Raw genomic sequence first — 19,451 nt, 5'->3', positions numbered from 1 at the left:
AGTCTTACTTAGTTTTTCTCGATGGTTTTGGAGCATCGGACAGTAGAGACTTTAGGTTGTGCGACCAGATGCATTGGCTTTGAAAGACAAGGAGGGCCGTATTTGCCGTTTTGCAGGCCAAATTCACCATCTGATGTGGCGCACCCCAGAACGTTATTGTTACTGGTTCTGTAAATGTGTTCAGTGCATCGTTTAATTATAATTAAGCGCTCGTCGTTTCTCCAATTGTAAGACGACGAGCGTTCGATATGACAATCCCAGTCACCAGATGGAACGAACTTCTTCTCACAGTGAACAATACAATCGATGTCAATAAAGCTGAAGCGTAAATGATGCATTTCATTATGAAATACGGAGGAGTCGATGATGCGTAGGAACGGCGAATAGAACGAGAGTGTAAATCATTCATCATGTTTCCAAGAGTAAGGCACTCTTTTATTCCCCCTCCCCCTCTCCATCCCCCTCTCCATCCCCCTCTCCATACCCCTTCTCTCTCTCTCTCTCTCTCTCTCTCTCTCTCATTAAATTTTCATTTTTCACTTTTGTGCTCTATGGCTTGAAAGGGGCACTCTCATTATTCTAAGTTTTCGTAAATATGCATTTTGCTAGATGCAACATTCAATGTCTTACTAATGTCATTGATGATCATTTAAATGTATGCTGCTTATTGTATAAAAATTCGGCCAATAATTATTCTCTCTTGCTTGTCTAATGCAGTAATTCTATGACATTGATTATAAATAATTGATAAATTGTTGAAATCCTCATTGCGTGGAATTTGAATTTAATTTCAATCCTATAAGTCATTTATTATTTTAAATGATAGCTCATTTGGAAGTAATAAATTTAATATCCGATCAATGTTTAAATGCATACGATCGATAATTAATTAATTTAACATTTTACTGCTGTTGTTATTATTATTATTATTATATTTATGCGAAATGAATTGGACAAAGTGTGGAAAATGTAAATTTTCCTGCGTCCAAAAAGAACGCAAGTCTAAAAAGAAATATCATGTACGAAAACGGCATAAAGAGGTGAAAGTTCTGCTGACGCTGATGATTGTGCTTAACATAAAAATAACACAAAGAAGGAACAAGTAGGTTGATGCGTGATTAAAAGTATAATTTTATTTTCATTCTTTTTTTTTTATTAAATTTCTCACTCTCTCTCTCTCTCTCTCTCTCTCTCTCATCCCACTTTAGAATTTTCTATTATTTTACAAGAGACACGACTAATAAAGCTACACGTAAGCACAGCAGCAAACTTTGACAGCAAAAAAATATCTCTGCAATGTACCAATATTAGCGGTGTATATGCCTATGCAGGTGATAACGACCAATCAATGTATGTTTATGATCAATTTTTGATTCATTGTTTCTTGGTTCTTCATCGAGATGAAATGTCATATTATTAATAATAATCGGCGATTAAAGGAAAAGTAAACGACAATACATGGTTAGACATTTAGTTTAAAAAAAATATAATTTCTTTTACGCATACGTCTCTTGTCTCGTACGTTTCTCTCTCTCTCTCTCTCTCTCTCTCTCTCTCTCTATATATATATATATATATATATATATATATATATTTCACGCAGGAGTAACGCACGACACGTGCGCAGTCACGCACACAGCTTAATGCATTATACACTACACATACTCGTGCACTTTACGAAGTAAATGGTTTCGTCCTCTGACACGTGAAAGATTATTACAAACATTACATCGGCTATTTAGAATAATACAATTAGCGTGTGATTAATAACTTACATTTTCAAAGGTTCGAGTATAAGCCGACCGATTTAATAAATATGCATAATTCAAAGATCGTAATGGCAGGCACGAACGGAAAGTAAATTACAATCTAGCGATTTTTAATATTAATAGACATTAATTATTTTACATTAACGATATTGAAACTCATCGAATGTCAATGTTAAATTAATAATTTTTTTTTCTTGTTTTGTTGTTGTTGTTGTTGTTTTGTTTGTTTTTGTTTATATCGAATTTCAAAGTTTTAGTTAGAATGTAATTGGTTTATCTATAGGGTTTCATTAATTTCATGAAAATTGTTCGTAACATTGTCCGACATTGTAAAACTGTCGTTCTTATGTATGTACGAAGATACCTTTCAACTACATTAATTAAATAACGTAACGTAAAATTTAAGAACACCGAACGATTTCGCCAGTGCAACAGATTCACTTGAGAAAATTAATCAAAGCTCGGGAAATTCTGTGAAAATTCTTATTTTAAATTGTTTAACGAGCAAATTATCGATTGCCCAAATCTACAAGGCCAGCGGCGATGCCTCTGTAATTTTCTTCCTACTCGTTAATTTACTCATTAACCAATGCATATTAACGTCCGCACGCATACGAATTTTAATACATAATGCATAATGCACTGTCGTTTATCTCTGAGAAGACTGTATTAGAAAAAGTGAAGGCGACGAAAACATTAGCAACAATCATTGTGTAAAAAAATATACGTTCTAGAGAGAACAAAAGAAAAAAAAGAAAAAAAAAATTGTCTACTTAGCGCTAATCATTTTACATATAATACTATCGCAATTACATTGGCAAAGGTTTTACATACTTTACATACTTTTGTAAATGGCCTATCGTAAGAGTAATCGTAAATACTATTTCCTAAAGCAAGTCTAAATTTACGTTGGTGACGAGAATAAATTAAGGCACAGTGATGATGATAAATTGGCGAAGTCGTGGGATTTTATAAACGTTAGCTCGATCGATCGTCCGTTGAGAACAAGAGGCCTCGTAATGCTAATCTAACCTTAGCAATGACAATGATGTTTGAAATCTAGATATGCAAAATTACAGCTCGTTAATTGCAAAAGTAATGTCACTTTGAGTACAAAGTAGTGGAACGTCTGAAAACAATACGACAAATAAATTGCAATAATAGCTAATGGATAATTTAGTTTAATTATAACAATCTAAGTAATAAGCCACTCGCAATTTCATTCCTTAATCGTTAAATGTAGCATTGATTTGATGTTTATGCGTATAACATTATAAAATCCCAGTAATGATGCTTTTAATAATGGTTTACGAACAACGACGACTTCTCGGCAAATTTTTATAGCAAGTCATCAATTTATAGAACATTGATCAAATGATCTCGCTATATGTATATAGATAGATAGTTAGATAGCGAGATGTGTGTATAAACAATAAAATAATAAAAGTCGTCATGCCGATGTGCATGTGATCGAGGCACTTTGCGAGTCATACAGTGTGTACGTATTCCTTGTTCGTTTGCGCAGTCAAAATGTTAAAGTCAGTGAAATTTTTAATCATAATAGTATGGCCAATGAACGAGGCTTAGTTATGGCCGTTAACATTCGTATATCGATCGATAAACGGGAAAGTGGCTTTGCGTATCCACTTCCTTATTCAAATCAGCGAGCGTCAAACAAATTTTCATTATCATTTCACAATTACACCGATTCCGACCTACAAATTTTTAAAATTGCGTGAGCGTACGCATGAGGGAGGGGGGGGGGGAGATAAGAATACGATTACGATAATAAGGCAAAAAGAGAGACATTGCACGCGATAAAGGACGGATAATTCGAGGAAGGCGAACGTGCGTGGGCACGGATTCGTTGTAATATTAAAAATTTGTATAAAATGTTTGTATGGTTAATCGTCCGAGCCCATTGATTAGCGCTAAATCGTCGAGTTGTAGGGGAGACGACGGCTACGACATTTTAAATCGCTCCGCTGACATTTACAAAGCCAAAGTGACGAGCGTAAACGAACAGCAGACGCAATCGTATGGGGTGACCGAGTAGGCGAGTAAGGATGGGGGCTTGGAGGGGCTGAGTAATAAATGGTGTGGCGAAATCCTAAGACGAATTTACAATGTCCCGCGGACGACGCTATCGGCTCTTCTCGGACGGATTATTAGCAACGAGCGTGGATTCGATCGACGGTTTTATCGATCTCAAATGGCATTCCGCAGGCTGTTCCTTCACCACTAGAACAAGTGCGATTGGTTTTCTCTCTCTCTCTCTCTCTCTCTCTCTCTCTCTCTCTCTCTCTCTCCCACACGTACGCTCGCACACGCACGCACGCACTATGCCTCCCTGTGTCTTTCATTCTATCACTTTCCTCGTTCGCTAATACTCTCTCTCTCTCTCTTGCTGGAAATCGACTGAATAAAATGGCTCGCCACTCTTTTATACGTTGCACTTTGATAAGCGAGCACCGTGTTCTATTCAATTTCTTGGAGTTCTGAGACTTTCGTGTCGTGTCGCACACTTTGTATCGAAAGCTTAAGATATGGAAATTTTGTCAAAGTTGAAAATATCTAGCGATGCGATGTTCGTCAAGTAATTCGTCTCCAAGAAATTAAGATAGCAGACCTACTCGAAAAAGTATTTTTCAATTGGGAACTTGCGTGCAATTTTATTTATTATTTAATATATTATTAATTTTAAAAAACCATTCATCTTTATTATATATATTTTTTATGTTTTTGGTTCTTTTGTTGTTGTTGTTGTTGTTGTTGTTGTTGTTTTGTTTTTGTTTTTTGTTATTTTTGTTATTTTTGTTTTTGTTTTTGTTATTTTTGTTTTTGTTTTGTTTTTTACACTCGTAAATTGAAAGACAATGAATAGATCGAACATTTAAGATCAATTTCGAGTTAGCAATGAAAAGTAATTGCAATATTTGCAAAAATAAATAAAAAAAAAAAAAAAAAAAACAAAACAAAATTCAACGGAACTTCGTTATGTTACGTTAATACGAGCTATTATATACAATATTTTTAAATACATTTCTGAAAAAATGGCAAATAACTGAAATAATTGTTGCATACAATTTTATTGTCACGTTTAATGCATATTTCATAAATCGTATTCCGCAAAAAAAAAAAAAAAAATTATTCTCAAAGTATCGCTTTAAAATAATTGCCAATTTCCTTAATAATAATGGGTCTGTAGATTTTCAAATATTAAAAGAATATTCGGAAAATATGTTATTAATTATATTTTAAAAAGTATAATAATGAAATTTTAAAGCGATACACGATAGTCGAGGTTTCAATCAATGATTACAACACATTAAATTTTACAAAATTAATTTGAAATAATGTCATATGTACAAGTGTTATATAGTGAGTGGTTGAAGCAATGAAAATCCATTCACAGCTTTCCAAATTCTAATTCCAGATATTCCTAAATTTCATTTAATTCGAGTTATCGTTTAGATGTCTCGATCAAGTCGAGTCTCATCGCAATCGAAAATGACAATGTTATGCAAGAGCCCAATCAAATGCTCGACTCATGCTCTTTTTAGTTTTTAATCTTACATATAACGTACATGAAAATTAATTACTAATGTTAAGTGTTTATTCTGTCGATTTCACTTATTAATATAAAATATACAGCTGTTAATTGACATAATTTCAAGTGCAATTTTCGAGGACACAAATCGATTATCTTTACCTGGAGAAAGCGTGCATCAAAACGCATTATAATTAGTATGTATGCGAAACAATTAATTGTTGTTAGTCACTGAAAAACTGTGTAATTTAATCACCAATGACAATAAGGGGCCATTTCATTGGAAATTAAACTGCATTCAAAATGCCATTAATATTACTATTTTAACTTGGTAGCTTAATTTGAACGCCCGATTAAGACTTTCAAGGCTCAAAGATTTTCACTTTAAAAGTTTATTATATAATGAATAGCGACTCACCGTTAAACAATAACCAAGACGATTCTATCCGATACTATTAAGTTCTGCAATTAATTTTTTTACACAATATAGGCTAAGCAAATATGTCGTAATTCTTAGTAGGCTTAGATGCTTTCAAACGGTTGGTCAGAGCTGAGAAAGACGGGCCATTGAGAATTTCAAACAAGTGATGTACGTTACTCACCTACCTTAAAAAATATCCCAATCCGCTTATAATAAAAAAAAGTTTATCGTTAATTAATAAGCTGGAGCTCATTCGATTGAAAATTGTAAAATCACCAACGATAACATTTAAAATTATCCGACAAGCTGTCCAGCAAACGCGGCGTTGTTTGAAAAATCTATGGAGCCTCAATGAATTTAACAAATTTTATTTGCACATTTAACATTCTACGTTCATTTTAATGCCCACAATAATCACGCACAAATCCAAAATATCATATACATTATTCAGCGAATAATCAATTAACATATGTAGCACAGCACAAGCTACCTACGCAATTACGTTTCGTAATAATGTTTAATATATTCTCTTTATCTTCTTCTTCTTCTTCTTCTTCTTCTTCTTCTTCTTCTGTTTCTTTATCCTTTTCTTTATCCTTTTCTTTCTATTAGTATGATGGTATAGAATCGTGCGTGTACGATGTCGTTAAGATTTTATGATTTTAAGATTTTGAGATTTTGAGATTTCTTCAAGTAAAGAAAATCGCAGCGACGCCGCGTTATTAATTTACAATAGAGATTGAAAGGAAGTTATAGTTAATGCACAGGAAGACAAAGCCCGAACATCGGGGGCTAGTTGGCCAACATTAAAGGGGCGCCTCCCGTCGGCCAAGGTCTTGGCTAAATGCGTAATACGCTTATCGAACTCTGCTACGCTCATTGAACTCTCCGCGCATCGATTATCGTGAATGGAGATGTGCGCCCATTGTCGAGCATCGCAACACCTCGCTCGATTTACCTAGTGCGTCACCTAGTGCGGTTACGATGGGACTAGCTCGTAAACGGTCCAGGCCCGTCGCCCACATCCATTAAGCGCGACATCGTAACCAAGCCCGTCCGGGGTGGCGTCCCCTGGGTCAGCCGCGCTCCCCCGTAACCCTCACCTGGCTCGATGAGGCTGAGCCTCGCGGGTGGCGCGTCCGTGTAGTTTTGGCGCGCGTGAAGTCGTGCCCCGCAGGTCCAGAGTCCCTCCTGCTCCTGAAGGGCGTGGGACAGCTTGACGCTACAGTCCCGGCCCTCGGCACCCGCTGGCCCGAACAGCTTCACCACGACGGTCGTGTTGGCAGTGCCCTCGGGACTCAGAGACCAGCGGCACTGCTCCACTCGGGCCGAGGTCACGCAGCGCAGACTCACCGTACCGCCCGACGATATCTGGATGTCCTGCGACAGCTCCGAGAAGCGCACCTCCTCTGTCGGCAGCAGACAGGTGCCACTTTAGCCGGGGCATACTCGGGGTTAAAGCGATCCTCTATTTGGAGAGATTTCGAGGCCCCCTTGCCTCGATGCTCGTGAGAAAGAGATGAGGATTGCTCGGGAAAAGAAGGGTGCGACGTGAGGTGAGCGAGGACGGGGGGGGGGGGGGGGGGGGGGGGTGGGGGGGGGGGGGGGGGGGGGGGAGAGGAGGAGGAGGAGACACCGCGGTGGAAATAGACGAGGAGGTCTTTTAACGATACGACCGAGGGAAATAATACCTGGTGGTGGTGTCTCCTCCTCGGCCGTTCAATTCAATCAACTCACCCTCCTCGTAGACGCTGAGCTTGATCTGGCCGCTGGTCATGAGAGCATTGACGCCGGCGAGATAGACCTGGCAGGTCCAGTGGCCCTGGTCCTCGAGCCTGAGCCTAGTGAGCTCGAGGCTGCAGTTACGGCCAAGATCTCCGTGGCCCGGGAACTCGCGCAGCCTCGTCGGCTCGGGGTCGGCCTCGTTGTCCAGTGGTTGCCACGTCCAGGTGCATCGCTCCACGCGGCCATTGGTGGCGCAGCGCAGCGTCGTGCCCGAGCCAACGGCCGCCGATGTACTCTCCGGCACCTCCGTAAAGTTGACCTTACCTAAGGGTCGCGTAGCGTAAGTCGCGCGGGCATCGTTTCCTCTTTCTTGCTTTCTTTTCTTACCCTCCGGCTCTTTTCATTTGCTTTTTAATGGATAATTATGATAATTATTCAATGAATAATCGGCGTGAAAGAGGCCATCGAGAGTATCGTGTACTCCGTGTACGTACTACGCGTCCTCTTTTGAAACTGAAAGTCGTCTTCCGGTGAGACGCCATACTTCTTACCGAATCGTGCACATTATCGTTTTCATCATTCTCAATTCATTGCTCGTTGACTCGCGATTTTGCAAATTTATTATATCAGTCGTTGAAAAGACCACGGTCCTTGCACAATTCACGCGCCTTCAATACACTTTCATTCGATACTTGGCATTAAAGTTGTAAAATTCTTGGTAATCAAATGTCATTGACAAGGTTAGGAAATTCTCTGCGTTAAAATTGTGGCAGATATGATGTGCGATCTACAATCGAGTTTGAGTTTTCTAAAAGTCGAGGATCCTCGTAAGGATATACAGTAAAGCAGTCGGTGGATTGTTACGGCCGTGCAACTACAAACGCAATGAATTCGATTGGGATATGAGAGAAGCCGCGTCGTCCCGGTCGAGGCTCGAAGGACATACGAACCCGAGGGCAGAAGGGCTACGGTCGTCGAGGGCGCCTCGTGCAGTATGCCGTCGGCGGTGAGCTTGACGCCGCAAGTCCAAAGTCCCTCCTCCTCGTAGAGGATGTTCTTGAAGCGCACCGAGCAGTCGTGATCGGTCTCTTTGGCCGGGCTGAAGCGTCTCAGGAGGGTCGAGTTCTTGCTGGAGTTGTTGGGCCGCCAGGACCACTCGCACCCGTAGACGGGTTTGTTAACGAGGCAGCGGAGGAACACCGTCTCGCCCGCCGTTATCTGGATGTCCCGCGACAGCTGCACAAACTCCACTGGAACACACACAAACTCAATCTCATAAAACTTAGCGAACATTCCCGTAATCCCGTAGGTCATTACGAGAATTGAGCGAGGGCTGATTATTTTTATTAAGCATACAACGCTTCTACATTAATGTATACAACATTAACGACGTTTCATCTATTTGGGTAACATCGAGCGTTAATTTTACCAAAAAAAAAAAAAAAAAAAAAAAATCTAACCCAACGAACCAATGTTGGTTGAAATTGACTCTATACAACGCCCTTCAGCCCCATTAAAAAGTGAGCTTTTGAGCTTTTGAGCTTTTGAGCGACGAGAGAGCGCAGGCTACGTACCCTCGGAGATGAGCAGCTTGATCGGCCGGGCTTGGACGAAGGGCGTGCCCCCGTGGTGCCGGGCACCGCACGTCCAGATGCCCTCGTGCTCGGGCTTGACGGTCGATAAGCCGAGGTCGCAGGTCGGTCCCTCCGCGGGGAAACGACGCACCTCCGCGTCCCAGGATTGGGACTGGTTGAGCTGGCGCCAGGTCCATCGACACTCGTGCACCTGCACATTGGCACGGCAGGAGAGACGCGCGCCCGAGCCCGCGGGTGCCTCCACCGAATCCTCCCTGCCCAGGAAGCCGATACTGCTCGCTGAATAATTGAGAAACGCTTATCGAATGCTAATGCCGATGGACGCAGATTATTATTATTGTGATAATATCTCGCGTCTTCGATCGATGTCATTGGCGATCCAAGTTAGGTTGTAGTGGGTATGTAGGGCTCGTAGAGGGGTTCGACCACTTGGTCTTCCTCGCCTTGGGCGTTCGCGCGAATCTCGAATGTAACATAAGTCAAGTTGCCGTACGTTTCGATAATTGGCATTAACGTACGAAGAAATTTGCGATTCTCGAATGTTTAATCGATGTCGATGATTCGTTCTTTTGGTTATTTTCTTCGTTGACGGAGGGCCCTTGAAGACGTTCGGTGTTACATTTATAAAATGATATTTGAACGCTCGAGAGCGTTATTTTTGTGCCTCATTGCGTTACACTTACCTTGGCGTATCGCCTTTTCCCCGCAATTTTTCTTTAGTGAAAGATCGCGTTTTCTCCGACCTCGACAAACTTAGGTTTTCACTGCGTATTAATTACACGACTGTCTGTTAACGTCTGTTTAACGATATAAAAAATAAGAGTTGCCCTCGATGCTTCCAAGTGCATGAACATACGCGAGCAAAAACTACTACGTTAACTGCTTCATTCGGCCCTTTTTGCGTACTTTAAATTCGTCTTGATAAGCTAAATGACGGAAATGCTCTCTTAAGCACTTTTCCTCCGTATTTTTCCTTACATTTTATTATTATCGCGCTATAATTTACTGGTCGTTGCTTTTAAGGCTAGACGTTTATTTTGAGGACACATCCTCATATTTATCGGACACCTCGTGTTTTTTTTTTCTGTTTTTTTTTTTTTTTTCCTTTTTTTTTTCTTTTTGGCAAACGCTCAAATAAGTCAAGGCTCCAAATTAATTTAACGACTCAATCAAAGTCAATTTCTCTTTAACTGGCTTGGAGGCGAACATTCGCTCGTTACGAATAATACATTGATGATAATAATGATAAGAGTAATGATCGATAGTGACGATTTGTAAGAATAACGAAGAGCGCGGGATGTTAACGCGTATTTCGAAAAGTGCGACGCAATATTGTCTCTTTCGTTTGATAATTCCGCGAGGTCGAAAGCAACCATGCCAATCCACGCTAATTTATAAATACAATAATTCGTGTGTTGAGGATGTTACTCGGTGTGATCATACATACATACATACGTATATATATATTTTTGTGTGTGAAAATGAGCGAAAAATTTTTTGATTAATCGTTAAGATAATTTTATAAATATAATCGATTAGCACCAATGGAATCAATTGACCCGATCTGTTTCAATGTACGAGATATCGAAGCTTAATATATTCTTATGCATTTATATCGTTCGTTTGGTAAATCCGTATTTGTTATTATTATTTTTTCTTTTATAGTAATTATAATATATCTAAGGTAAAAATACGAGAATACGACTTTAAAGTAATTTATTGAGTGAGTGGTCGTATAAAACATAGATTATTACATGTCGTGATTAATCGATTATCTCAAAATCATCGGAAGCCAGATTTACATCACCGTACGCTAATTTTGTCTGCCCGTATAACGAAGAGGCGCAAGAAGAAGAATAAAGATTGAGAAAAATAGCTATGATAAGCGCACGGAAAAATAAGGAAAAAGAAAAAATGTCTCTCGATGTTGCGCATTTCATCAAGACGCAATCGACGATCGTCCCTTCGACATCTCTCAGTAACCGCTTGATCATCAATGTCGAACCATCGACAAACAATAAAACAAAAAACAAAACAAAAAAAAAAAAAGCAAAAAAAAAAAAGCAAACAAAGTACAGACCTGCGTCGACGTGGACGATGCTGAGTTTGGCCGGACTCGTGCTCGTGAAAGTCTCTTCGTCAGATCTCCGGGCGGCGCAGCTCCAGTAGCCGGTCTGCTCGTATCGGGTACTGGCGAAACGCACCGAGCAGTCGTTGCTCGTACTGCCGAAGGCCGGGAAGGTGCGCACCGCAAGGGACGGACCCGTCGGCGTCGTCGTCGTCGTCGTCGTCGTCGTCGTCGTCGTCGCATTAAGCGCCGTAATCGTCCTCATTGTCGACGTCGTCGTCGTCATCGTCGTCGTTGTCGTAGTCCTCGTCGCCGTCGCCGCAGCATCCACCAATTCATTCGCTGCGAACCATCAGATTCATGAGGAACGAGGAAATGGACCGCGTCATTGATTAAACATATTTATGCGCCCATTTCCATTATTTAAGCTTCATGTTCCAAGGAGAGTCGAATGCTTTTTGTCCATTTAGTTTATCGAACAATGTCACTACGTCCAATGATAAGATAATTGCGCCTGATATAGCACTTATTTGTCCCGATAATAATTCCGTCTTGCTCTGCATAAACGGTAAATGCATTATCGATTCCTCTGTCCTTTATGTAAACAAAATGTCCTTCTACACGAGGGAGGAGGTAGACTTGGTGATTGTCAACGATTTGGAACGCCTCGAAGCCGGGCCCGTACCCTAAGGGACAATTATATTTATCGCGTGGGTCGCCGTTGGAAATTGTCTCTGCCGGCGATTTGACGATTAAAAAAGAAGCAAGAAAGAAAAAAAGACTCCGGATACAAGCAAGGTCGGGAAAGCGGTCGCGCGGGTCTGCTCCCGGAGGAATGAGAGTCCAAGTGGAGCATCGGCACGAAGAGACGGCGGCGAGTGGTGAAATCGGGAGGCGCGCGCCCGCACCGAATGCCAAGTAGAGAAAAGTCGGGAAAGGCTACTGGCAGAAGAGGCGAGCAAGCGGGCTTCGGGCCTTTCATGTCTGGAATGCATAGGAGGTAGGCGTCGTTTATTAAACTAAACGGAGTATTTGGATGATTAGTGGCGAAATTTTTGGTGAGTTCGGGTACGAGGATTATGCCTTGGCTCGCGGAATCTTTTTAAGCGCCCGTGCGAAACGGGAAATCTCGACAATCTCGAGCTGTTATTGTTAATGGTCTGGGGCTTTGGGGAGACAGTGGTGGCAAGATTTTTTTTTTTTTTTTTTTTTTTTTTTTTTAAAGGGAAGAAGTAATGGCAGAAGATTTTAAGCCTGTGGTACAATTATCGCGTAAGCATCGATTCTACAATATCGTAATATATCGTAATATACGTCGTTACGTAAATCGCTTCTTTTTTTTTTCTTTTTCTTTTTTTTTTCTTTCTTTTTGTTTAAAGCTTGTACCGCTCTATCGTTGAATCATTCGATTTAAAATGCATAACAAGGAAAAAATATGTTTTATAATCTTGGTTAAGTGTTTCTTGAGAATCGAGTTATACAATTTGATGAAAGAATTGCAAAAAAAAAAAAAAAAAAATGGAAAAATTAGAAATTGTCTCATAAGACCGTGGGCCTTTTTTAATTGACACGGCGCATTTTACGTTGAGTTTTGCATTCTCTTTTTACCCAAAGAAGAAAAAAAGCCGATAAATATTTACAATACAGCTGTTAATAATTCGTCAATTCGTCAATTCGTCATTGCGGCAGCGTGATATAATTTACTTACTGTTTGTAATGACATTATGCTTGGGGCGGGAGGAGGGTCTGGGGGTCGATAAGATATGGGCCGAAAGGATTTTTAAAATAGATTTTTAAAATGCACGACGACGATGAAAGAAGCAAACTTACGTTCGACTATTCTCACAATTTCTCTTCATAGCTTCACAATGCACTGCGAAGTTACGTATTACGAACGAATCGAAGCCAATGTGCATATTTTCATAAGGGAATATTGGTAAATGTGTTAACAATTCTTTGCGCGTAATTTGTATTTAATCGTAAGCTGATAAATGTCGATAGAAGAAGCACTAAAAGTCCATCGCATCTACATCAAGTAGACGGCTTTGTCTTTGTCGTGGCCCGAACGTTCATCACACAGAGGTCCGTCGGTTCGAGTCATTTTTATTGTTTCGCGTTGTAATTCATAAGAAAAAATTATGAGACGCGCAGGCTTTTTGAAATTACTTATTGTCAACGAGCGAGTGTAAATTATCCCTTAAAGACCATTATCATGGCTGGAACTTTTGTCATTGCGTAGGAGCGGATGCTCTTACGAATTGCCTTTACACTCACCACACCCGGGGCCACCTTCGTATTAGCAATTTGGCCGTCAATCAATCCAATTCTTCTCTTCTACCGTCGTAAGTTAATGTAGTGTAGTGCCGCGGACTCGCGATGATAATCGATGCAAATCAAATCAACTATAATCCCCCAATGAATTAACGAAAGACAACAGTCGATGAAGTTACGAGACCATCCTCCCCCTCTTACTCCCATAATCCATTCCAATTTAGACTCTAGTATCATAATCCCAAAGTACTCACCGTTGGCGTGGATCTGGGAGAGGCTGTCGTCGGTATTAGGCAGAGGTAGGTGGGTGGGAGGCAGGGGCTGCCAGGACCATCGACACTCAGCGACGGGCTCGGCGGTCTTGCAGACGAGGAGGACCGAGGCGCCGAGTTCCGTGTCCGTGTGATGGGGCGCCTCGGAGAATCCGAGGATCGACGGCCTTGGTTGGGGAGGCGGTGCCGGCTCCTCCGGCTCGATCTCCGTCATCGGGTTTCCGGCTGCCGCAGCTGCTACTATTTCTGCTTCCACTTCGGTTGCTGTGGCCGCTGGTGCTGGTGGCGGTAGCTCCGTCGGCTCATCCCCGAGCGGCACGCCTGCGCACGGAGCTTAAAGTTAGGTAAAAGTTCATCCATCGTGTGGATGCGAATCGTCGGTGTGGAGACGGAGAAGAACCCGCTTGGAGGATCATGACAGTAGAGTTTGCGAGTAACCAACGAATCGGGCTCGTTCGCGAATAATCGGGGATGTTGGGCGCGCGTGTCGAGGGGTCCGGTCGCAGGGGCGATCGACCGGTATCGAGCGACAGCTCGTCGGTGCGCGCGCTCGTGCGTATGTGGGACAGGAGACAGGAAGTCTCCTTACGCGAAGCATCACGTACGCGATCGCCTTGCGGTGCGCGTCACCCACGTTGCTTTCTACGTGCCCCGTAAGCCCGCGGAGCTTTCGGCCGACGATTTCGATTTCGGGTTTGGTGGGAGATGGTGGCGGGGGTACCGATGGACGGACGGAGGTCGACGAACGAGTTGCCCCGGACATTATCCACGGTGTTAGACTGCTTGCATCGTTGATAGAGGGAGCATCCATTGCTTTCTAAAGCCAGTATTGTGTCCTATGGTATGCGATGCGCCGAGTAGCGAAATGTCCCGGTTGGTCAATTGGCAGTCGGGAGGTCGGTTGTCGTTTGCCAGCTGGACAGCCCGTTTATTTCCCAATGCCAGGTAGTTTTATAGTATTTAAGATAACGTCGAGGTTAGGTTGTTAGTCGTGCGATCCCTGTACTTTTAATAGTTCTACCATTGAGGTGATTGGAGATGTTGTTATTATTGTACAAAAAAAAAAACAAAAAACAAAAAAAAAACAAAAAAAAAATATATATATATATATATATATATATGTATATATAAATATGTATGATTGACATTATTATGGCTGACATTGTCAATCGCGCTTTCTTTAAGCTTTCCTTTGCCATTCGTTCGCTATAATTTATTTTCAGCTACTCGCGCAACCCTTCAGTCATTGCGTGCACCATTTGCAAAGTGCAGTACGTATAATTTCATTTTCAAGAAGCTAGTTGTTTTCGTATGGTTCAGGCAGTGCTTGTATTTCAAGGTGAAAAATAGTAGCGACGGTATTTAATAATAATAATATGGTATATTTATACGAATACGAGAATTTGGAGTAATGTAATTACACGATTGAGAAAGCAGGCGTTTCATTCGTTAATATTTTCAAATGCTACGATGAATGTGCATTGATTATCCGTAATATCCTTATATCCTTATATCCTTGTATTAAAATGGCATAAAAATTGGAAAAAATATGTGAAAGAAAATTTTTAATAATTCTGAACTTTGAAAATCTTTATTTTATAAACGTAAGTCGATATTTGTGTTTCGGCAGAGTGCAATTAGCTGTGTAGGAATATTATATTTTACGAAATCGGTAAACATCGTTATCGATTTGTCACAGGATTAAATTCACACGAATGCTGCACCTTTTTTAATATTTTCCTTCCGAAGCCGAACACTTAAAGTACAATTTACAGTTTGTAATCTAGAGAACTTTTAACGAGATATAATAAGGCAATGAAATTAAAAGCCGCATTCTTAATTTATCCGCAATTTTGTAAATTTTAAAAGATCGAATGCAATGAGAAGTCAATCAATGACGAAACACTACGTAAAATTGGCTTAAATTAAACAATATTCGCATGAAATAGCTCGCATTATGGATAATAACGGTTTATTTATTGTCTGCGCGATAAATAAGGAATACAAACGTAATTTAATCGCAAGTGCGCCGATAAAAGATGATTTTCAAAAAATCAATATCCCGATAATGTCTATAGGTTAGGAAGCAAAGAGCATTATAATGGCTTTAATATATTATTTAAGTTGACGTGCCGTTGAAAAAATCGTTCTCTGCTCGTACGTAGTCGCGAAATGGGCCAATAATTGCCAGGTCTTTTTGAAATACGACGCGGCTATTACATTCATACGAGCTTACTTCTCCCGTGTCATCGGCCCGACCGCTATGTACATCACTCGTCGGTAGTGGTCCTTGAATAAAGATTGATGCAAGGATACTTTAAAACAACTACACATCCTACGTATTATTGTTTTTCTTTTTTAATACTAAGCTTACGTATTCTAAATAATAATCGACACTGGAATTAATGCCTTCTTTCCACGGAACCTGAATGGCATTTCACGCGTCTTTACCTTTTTATTAATTTGATCAATGCATTTGAACTAAAGTTTATGAAAAATATTATTTCTAATGAGTGACAAACGTATTCGCTAAACATTTCCATTACAGTCAATCGATGTTCTTTGATTTCAGAGGTAAGGAAAAATTTCTGCATCATATATGATTGCATGACGATGAAAGCAATGTAACAGAGAGAGTTAGAGAGAGAGAGAGAGAGAGTTAGAGAGAGAGAGAGAGAGAGAGGTATTATTTGTTCGACAAGTATTTTGTATTGAATATATTAATTTAGATCTAAAATTGAACTCTAATATTCAATATTACAATGACGAATTTGATACATTGATCATTTTTAGATTTTTAGACCATACATTATCACGAATTTCCAACAAATATACAGTCTAAAGTAATTAGTCCTTTATATACTAGCGAAGCATGTCCAGCTATGAAAGATAAACTGCTGTAAATAGTCGATGTGACTATGAGTTACATTGATAAAGATATATTAAACTGGTATGGAAATAAGAAAATATCATGGTAATGTACATAGGCACACCGTGTAAAGAGAAAAAAAAAATTACCCATCTACAATTGAAAATAGAAATAAAATGCACAGTTATATGAATTAGTTCGATAAATTATATAGTTCTACCAGACCAAATAAAATCATTTTAATAAGAAGGTGATGAATTTAATTAATTTTTCATTAAAATGCCAGATTTATCAATAATTACATTGTTAATTATAGGAAAAAATTTAATAATCGTAAATGATTTATTTTACCCATTAATAACTTAATTGTATTGTATTGGTTGATAGATTATATTAGATATAAATTTGACATTCGTCATAAGTTTACACGTGAATGAGAGTAATTTATGGGAATCTTATTAACGTTCTCTGCCTTTATTCATTATATCGCCAACCATCGTGTAATTGGGCATGAAACCTCGCATCAAGAAATTTCGTTCGTAATTTTTTTTTGAAAATCTTAAGGATTGTTAAATATTTGTAAATTTGTTATTAAGTAGCTAGTAAAGTGAATTTTAAATAATCCCTGTTTAAGGATAAATGCGCTATAGCGATGAATTATTAAACAAAAATTATTTCAATAATTATTAACATAGTTTTGTAATATCAAGGGAATTATATGATTTTGAAAGAGATTCGCTTAAAATATGCGTTTATTGGAATTTAGCTTTCACTAAAGGTAAGCCTTTGAGGAAAAAAATAATTCTTCTTTGAGTGAAAGTAATTTATTTTAGTGCACCATAAATGATAATGAGCGCCTCTCTCTCTCTCTCTCTCTGTGCGCGCGCGCGCGCGCTCGCGCTTCTATGCGTCTGCATTGCGTCACCGAGGTTATATCGCAGTCATCGTTATTTATTCTATCGAAAGGTCATTTGGTCTCGATGCAACCAACACAAAATCATTAAATTACCAAATAGACAATGTATCAACTATTTATCCAAAAAAAAGTCATATCGTCAATTCAAATGAAATCAAAGCTATTAGACTTCGTTGGCTGGTCAATATAAGATTTGCCAAACAATGGTGGAGATATCATCGACAAAGTGCCTAGTACTCGGTCAAAAAAACAAACCAAAGAAAAAACATTCAGTCGACAATTGCCCGTATGAAATGAGCCGAACGTCGGGCTTATAATTATTTGGCCGTTGCATTAGCCAACGACGAACCTTCAAAATATCCGGACGACCGTATATTTGGAGGATCCCGTCAACAAGGTTCTTTGGCGCGCGAATCGCCCGACGAATGCCAATGAGGACTCGCGAAAAAGGTCAGCCACCGAGCAATCGTTGAGTATAGTGTAAGAGGCGAGAAAAAGGAGACGGCCGTGCATCTTGGCTTTTCCGCGTCGTTACGCGAATAAAGAAAACGCGCGGAACGAGGGCGGCCCTGATGGGGTTGTGTTGGGTCCCGATGCCCATGCGACCAATTTTAAGGGACGAGGTGAACCCGAATACGGGGCCTAATCATGTTATTATGGGATCGATTTTTCCATGGCTCCGTATCGAGTGTCCTCGGTGTTGGTAAAATTTTATATTTGACGCGTGGCGGTACGAGAGACTTGGAAGGCCAATACATTCTTATTTGTGAGCATGAAAATTGCATTTTCCAATGTTCTCAGCATTGTCTATGATAGATATACCGATATAACGATATACCCTTCGTTGAAATTTGCCAAAATGTACTTTCTACGCTAGCACAGTTAATTATTAATCCGCGATGAATTAACTGCGTAGTGAGAAAAATAACTTGAAAATGCCGTATATAAATGACGTAAACGCTCTTTTATCCCATTTTATCTAATATGAATAAATAATAAAAATCCTGTGATTAGAGTTTTGACTAAGCACGAATGCATAGCTTACATTGAATTATAATAAAAAAAATAGTAAAAAGTTGTAAGAGGGTTAAAAGCTGCAATTGTTACAGCAGAAGCAATTATATATGAAAGGAAATCATGTGAGAATAATGCGAAATCGAAATAGCAATCGGAATAATTCATCATTGATACGCTTCTAATTATTATGTAGGCAAGTATCGCTTATGGATAAAATAAAAATTTCACACTAGAGTATTATAAATATTATAGTATCATCAATATATATATATATATATATATAACAAAAGAAAGAAAGAAAAAAAACAAAACGAAAGTATTCTCAAAATAACGAGTTAATCGTAAACAATTATATTTTATTATCAATAAATATAATGATAATAATCAAAATTCATGTAAATAATAAGTTAAAAAAAAAAATACGAATATAGTTGGCAGATAAATAGCTTAAAATCAATTGTGTTTTAATAGTTAATAGAGAAATTTTTAAATGAAAAGAATTCTTCGGTAGATGAAATATTTCTTCTTTCTTTGGTTTTATACGGTATTGTTGGAATAAACATTGTAGCTGCAATAATATCTATATTATAATTATGCCAATGTTATAGGTTTCTCTTTAAACGTCAATCAAACGGGCTTACGCTACTGTTTCTGAAGTAGTTTTAGACAAAAAAGAAAAAAAAAAGAAAACAAAAAAAAAAAGAAGAAAAAAAGAGAAGAAAAAAAGAGAAAAAAAAGACTACAATTACAATATACGACTTTATACTCTACAATGTAATCCAGATTACATAGATACTTGTGTTTTATGACAGTTTTGCGAATTTCAACTACCTATGAATCGATTATTCATATCGCAAAGATTGATGATTTCATTTGTGAAAACTGCCGCATCATCCATTGTCCTTAGAAATATGATAGGATGAGTGTCAAGGCCAGATAAGTTAAATACTTAGTAATGATTTCTCAATTATTCCTGCT

The 19,451-nt window shown here is 39.3% G+C and overlaps 1 protein-coding gene across 1 annotated transcript in view; it reads right to left on the bottom strand.

Annotated features, from left to right (window-relative positions):
* Positions 1-19,451, bottom strand: part of LOC105359286 (uncharacterized) — a 36,623-nt gene that overhangs the window by 1,961 nt on the left and 15,211 nt on the right. The window contains exons 2-8 of the mRNA XM_011495840.1: positions 13,675-13,992; positions 11,141-11,368; positions 9,040-9,339; positions 8,416-8,715; positions 7,478-7,789; positions 6,844-7,149; positions 9-168 (exon numbers count right to left, since the gene is read on the bottom strand). Of these exons, the coding sequence (XP_011494142.1) occupies positions 9-168; positions 6,844-7,149; positions 7,478-7,789; positions 8,416-8,715; positions 9,040-9,339; positions 11,141-11,368; positions 13,675-13,992 (1,924 nt within the window). The remainder of the gene's footprint in view (positions 1-8; positions 169-6,843; positions 7,150-7,477; positions 7,790-8,415; positions 8,716-9,039; positions 9,340-11,140; positions 11,369-13,674; positions 13,993-19,451) is intronic.

The sequence above is a fragment of the Ceratosolen solmsi genome, unplaced genomic scaffold, assembly GCF_000503995.2.
Source record: "Ceratosolen solmsi marchali unplaced genomic scaffold, CerSol_1.0 scaffold11, whole genome shotgun sequence".
Taxonomy (NCBI): domain Eukaryota; kingdom Metazoa; phylum Arthropoda; class Insecta; order Hymenoptera; family Agaonidae; genus Ceratosolen; species Ceratosolen solmsi.
This window is presented reverse-complemented; position numbering and strand designations above follow the sequence as displayed.